This window comes from Neoarius graeffei, chromosome 13, assembly GCF_027579695.1.
Source record: "Neoarius graeffei isolate fNeoGra1 chromosome 13, fNeoGra1.pri, whole genome shotgun sequence".
Classification (NCBI taxonomy): Eukaryota; Metazoa; Chordata; class Actinopteri; order Siluriformes; family Ariidae; genus Neoarius; species Neoarius graeffei.
In genome coordinates, this window is record NC_083581.1 from 32,049,843 (window position 1) to 32,054,887 (window position 5,045).

A 5,045-nucleotide genomic window follows, 5' to 3' on the forward strand; every position below is an offset into this window, starting at 1 on the left:
GGTTGGATAAAGTAAAAATAATTAGACATACTGTATCAGTCATGTTTTGTGAATAGATGTTAGTGCAGTGGTTAACACCATCAACTCACAGTCAGAAGGTTCCAGGTTCAAACCTGTTCTTCTGGATGCTCCTGTTTCCTCCCACAGTCCAAAGACATGCAAATTAGGTCAACTGGCTACTCTCAATTGCTCATGAGTGCGAATGGTTGTTTATCTCTGTCTTAACCCCAAGAAAGATTGACAACCAGCCCAGTGTACCCCATCTCACACTCAAAGTCAGATTAGCACCAGCTTCCATCACAACCTTGACGTATAGATTATAAACGGATGCTGGTCAGCAAATTGCTTCCTTTACATTTACTCCTTTGAATCAGGTGTTTTGAAGTACTGCTGCATCGTTCATGAACAGTTTACAAAATAACGTGCTAGATAAAATTACAACGGTATTTTTCTTTGAAAATTCTGTAGTTTATTAAAAAGGTCTATATATTAAAAAAAACACAAACAGTGGACACTTTCTACTTGTGAGGAGTCACAGCAACCAGCTTTCTCCTGTTATTCTTGTTTACCTTAAACTGTCACAACAACCAGTGGTCCTTTGCTTTATATCTTAAATGAAAAAGGTCATATACTCTATGCGCAATAACAAAGGCTCCCATTGTATATGTGCATCGATGGGCCAGCAAATTTGCCTGAGTACACCTGAATTGGTATACTATAACTGGTAACAAAAAAAAAAAAACCTTCCCTTCCCTCCCTCAAGCATCTAAAGCACTACCAACCTGCCAGACATGTTTGATGCCTTTTCTCCTCTGGGGCTTGATAAAGGGGGCAAGGTGAACAAGCATTTATAGCAACAGCAAACGTAAGTCAGACAACTGTTTGGCACTAATTCTAGTTATACAGACCTTTTTCTTTTTTTGGAACTGTTTGATTTTGCTTTTCACACATGAATCCAAACAAAGTATTGTAATTGTACAATACTTTCTATTATTACACAAACAAAATGCTTGCATCATAACCATACAGTACAGCCAGTGTTAGTCTTCAGTTGTGTGTGCACACACATGCTTTTAATGCCATTTAATAAAACATTTCCAGTCTTCATACTTGACTACTCAGGAAAAAAAAAAAATTAAAATAAACCCCAACCCACCCACCACCCATTTCCAAAACACACTACCAAGATGGCCAGAAGAGGGTGCACCACACAGCATATTTTACTGTCTCATCATACATACAAGTTCCCCATTCTTTAATTAAATTTATTTTTTTTAAACTTCCTCAGGAGCTAAGCACAGATTTAATACTTGAAGGCTGCATTACTTCTAGTGAAATATTATCCAACAAGAAACCAGTCAAAAAGGAGTTATAACTTTATTCAGTCACATTGACAAATTGCCACAGACAATTTTACTGGCCAAGACAGTAACAGTACACATTCAGAAGTAGGAGTTTACACTTGACACTTAAGGAATATCATGTGTACATACTGGCTACATGTTTTAATTTCCAATTTTGTTCCCACACTAGTACTCCTCTCCCTCTTCCTCTCCCTCACCCTCAATGGAATCAACACCAACCTCCTCATAATCCTTCTCCAGGGCAGCCATGTCCTCTCTGGCCTCAGAGAACTCACCCTCCTCCATACCTTCACCAACATACCAGTGCACAAATGCACGTTTGGCATACATAAGATCAAATTTGTGATCAAGACGAGCCCAGGCCTCAGCAATTGCTGTGGTGTTGCTCAGCATGCACACAGCCCTCTGCACCTTGGCCAGGTCTCCACCTGGAACCACAGTGGGGGGCTGGTAGTTGATGCCTACCTTGAACCCAGTGGGGCACCAGTCCACAAACTGGATGGTACGCTTGGTCTTGATGGTCGCAATAGCAGCATTCACATCTTTAGGCACCACATCACCACGGTAGAGCAGGCAGCAGGCCATGTACTTGCCATGACGTGGGTCACATTTCACCATCTGATTGGCCGGCTCAAAGCAGGCATTTGTGATTTCAGCCACAGAGAGCTGCTCATGGTAAGCCTTCTCTGCAGAGATCACTGGAGCATAGGTGGCCAGTGGGAAATGAATACGGGGATAGGGCACCAAGTTGGTCTGGAATTCGGTGAGATCGACATTGAGGGCACCATCAAAACGCAGAGAGGCAGTGATGGAGGACACAATTTGACTAATCAGCCTATTCAGGTTAGTGTAAGTAGGACGCTCAATATCGAGGTTCCTACGGCAAATGTCATAGATGGCTTCATTGTCCACCATGAAGGCACAGTCAGAGTGCTCTAGGGTAGTGTGGGTGGTCAGGATGGAGTTGTAGGGCTCCACCACAGCAGTCGACACCTGGGGAGCTGGGTAGATGGAGAATTCCAGCTTGGACTTCTTACCATAGTCAACAGACAGGCGTTCCATCAGCAGGGAGGTGAAACCAGAACCAGTTCCACCACCAAAGCTGTGGAAGACCAGGAAACCCTGGAGACCTGTGCACTGGTCAGCCTGTAAAGATAATATGAATGTGTATGATTTATGTTTGTAATTTATATTACAAGTTACAGTTCCAATACTCACCAGTTTACGAATCCTGTCCAACACCAGATCGATAATTTCCTTGCCAATAGTGTAGTGACCGCGAGCATAGTTATTTGCAGCATCCTCCTTCCCTGTGATGAGCTGCTCAGGATGGAACAGTTGGCGGTATGTTCCAGTGCGAACCTCATCTAGAAGAAAAGACCATACAGGTTATATTAATGCCCAGACCACTGGTAAATGACAGTCATGCGCCATAAGATCCAAATCTGACCTATGACCGTGGGCTCCAGATCGACAAACACAGCCCTGGGAACGTGCTTTCCAGCTCCAGTCTCACTGAAGAAAGTGTTGAAGGAATCATCTCCACCTCCAATGGTTTTGTCGCTGGGCATCTGGCCATCTGGCTGGATGCCATGCTCAAGACAGTAGAGTTCCCAGCAGGCATTGCCAATCTGGACACCTGCTTGACCTACATGGATTGATATGCACTCACGCTGTGGGAGGAAAGCATAATGTATACTTGCTAAAACAGTGCAGTCATACATTTGTTACATCATGAAAACAAGAATTATTTTGTGCCCAAGTTAAAGGAATGGTCAAAGCCTAAGTGCTGATGTAAGCAACTAGACAACTGCAGGGCTGCATAACAAAGCCTGCAGTCAGCAAAACTATTCATGGGAATAAGAAAGCAGAAAGAGGCATGAAAAGAGCCCCACCCAATAAACCACAGGCTGGCAAGCAACACCAAGAGCTCTCTCTCACACACACAAAAAGGGTAACATAGCTTTATTTTTTTTAAATTAATTTAATTTAAAAAAGCCTTTAAATGTCAATTTATACATTTTAAAAAGAATAACCAAGATAAATACACGGTCAAAGAGACCAAAAAAAGACAGACAACTGTCCTTCCACAATATTTCACACTACTGAGTGCAATTGCTGCAGCCAGCTTCAAAGTAAACGCAGTTTTATCCCCCCAAGACATCAGCAGCTGTCAGTGCATCAGAAATGGGAAATGTTCAGCCATGCCAGACATAAGATCCGGCAAACAGCTGCTACAGTCCCCACCCAGGATTTTTCAGTCAGTCAGTCAATGAAGGCAGGGAGGATGGGGCCCACAGTACAGGAATATTCTCTCCTCCTCAGCACCAACAATGCACCCTTGATCACTCCATTAGCCATCATGGGAAGAGACATTTACTTAATCAAGAAATTGTCATAAAAACAACGTAAACAGAGATTACAGATGAGTGAATTTCACAAAACAGAAGCCAGAAGGAAAAACCTGGGCTGTAAATAAAACATTCGTTGTTCTAACTTGACCTGTAGATAAAAGCCACAGAAAGCATGATGAAACGGCTTATGGAGAACAAAAATAGCTGTTTTGTAGAGTAATTATTCAGGATACAGGTATATTTAAAGTATTTAGAATAATTTACGCCCACTAATATTAACCATGTTATTTTAATGCATAATTTGTGCATAAAATCTGAGGTGACGTCATCTTTTCAGCTCATCTGTCTCGAGAAACTCGAATGATTTTTTTTTTAAATGGAGCCACATCTTAGTTTCATTTGTCTTAAAAGGTTAACCTTTCGAGATAATAAAAAAAAACATGAAGTGATTCTTTAAGTTAAAAAAAAACAGTCGTATTTTTTATTCAAGATGAGAATTTGTTCTGAGACAGGCGGCGAGCTTTTACATTGTCTCAGTTTTAATGAAAACTGGCGCGCGCCTCAAAGAAACCGCCAACATCGTTTCCTGAACTAAACACGTTTAAAAATATATATACAATATGAACAGACAACAAAATAAACATAACGAGTTTCTTCACAGACAACCGAAAAACGACAGTACTCACCATTTTTCTGAAGAAAGTATTTGAGAAACCTAAAAACACTGAAAGTGCACTATACCCACGCTCAGCATACAAGCCAACACAAAGTGACCACTAAGGGGCGGAGCGTACAGTTTATGACGTCAGGTCGTAAGCCAAGCAGCCAAACAGAGCCGTCTTGCGCTGCAACATGAAGTCCAAAATTTATTTATTTATTTATTTATTTTAGGTCAGTGCACAGTGATTGTTAGCTTTTGGAATCAGAATCAGAACCGAGTTTACTGCCAAGTCCGTTATTTGCTTTGGTAGCTGGTGATTGAACAGTTAAGATAAAAGAATTTAAAACTAGACAAAAGTAGTGATATAAATAGAATAAAAAATAAGAAGTTTGTATTCCCAAAGTTCCTTTATCTCATCTCATCTCATTATCTCTAGCCGCTTTATCCTGTTCTACAGGGTCGCAGGCAAGCTGGAGCCTATCCCAGCTGACGATGGGCGAGAGGCAGGGTTGGACAAGTCGCCAGATCATCGCAGAGCTAACACATAGACACAGACAACCTTTCACGCTCACATTCACACCTACGGTCAATTTAGAGCCACCAATTAGCATAACCTGCATGTCTTTGGACTGTGGAGGAAACCGGAGTACCCAGAGGAAACCCACA

General features: G+C 41.7%; 1 protein-coding gene across 2 annotated transcripts; it reads right to left on the bottom strand.

Moving 5' to 3' along the window:
* Positions 1-1,358: 1,358 nt before the first annotated feature.
* Positions 1,359-4,494, bottom strand: LOC132896589 (tubulin alpha-1B chain). 2 transcript variants are annotated; one of them, XM_060937532.1, is made up of 4 exons: positions 4,405-4,494; positions 2,815-3,037; positions 2,583-2,731; positions 1,359-2,510 (listed from the first exon to the last, which is right to left on the bottom strand). In XM_060937532.1, exons 1-4 carry the CDS (start codon positions 4,405-4,407, stop codon positions 1,530-1,532), a joined length of 1,356 nt encoding a protein of 451 aa, XP_060793515.1. In that variant the 5' UTR covers positions 4,408-4,494; the 3' UTR covers positions 1,359-1,529. The 2 variants fall into 2 exon arrangements, with proteins under 2 accessions (XP_060793515.1, XP_060793514.1); XM_060937531.1 differs by having other exon boundaries at positions 1,359-2,731.
* Positions 4,495-5,045: the final 551 nt, after the last annotated feature.

Bases quoted from the DNA above. Each gene is read 5' to 3' on its own strand.
- LOC132896589 (XM_060937531.1), bottom strand. The intron at 2,732-2,814 runs GTCAGATTTGGA...CTTTTCTTCTAG, and splicing joins TCTGGAGCCCACGGTCATAG to ATGAGGTTCGCACTGGAACA.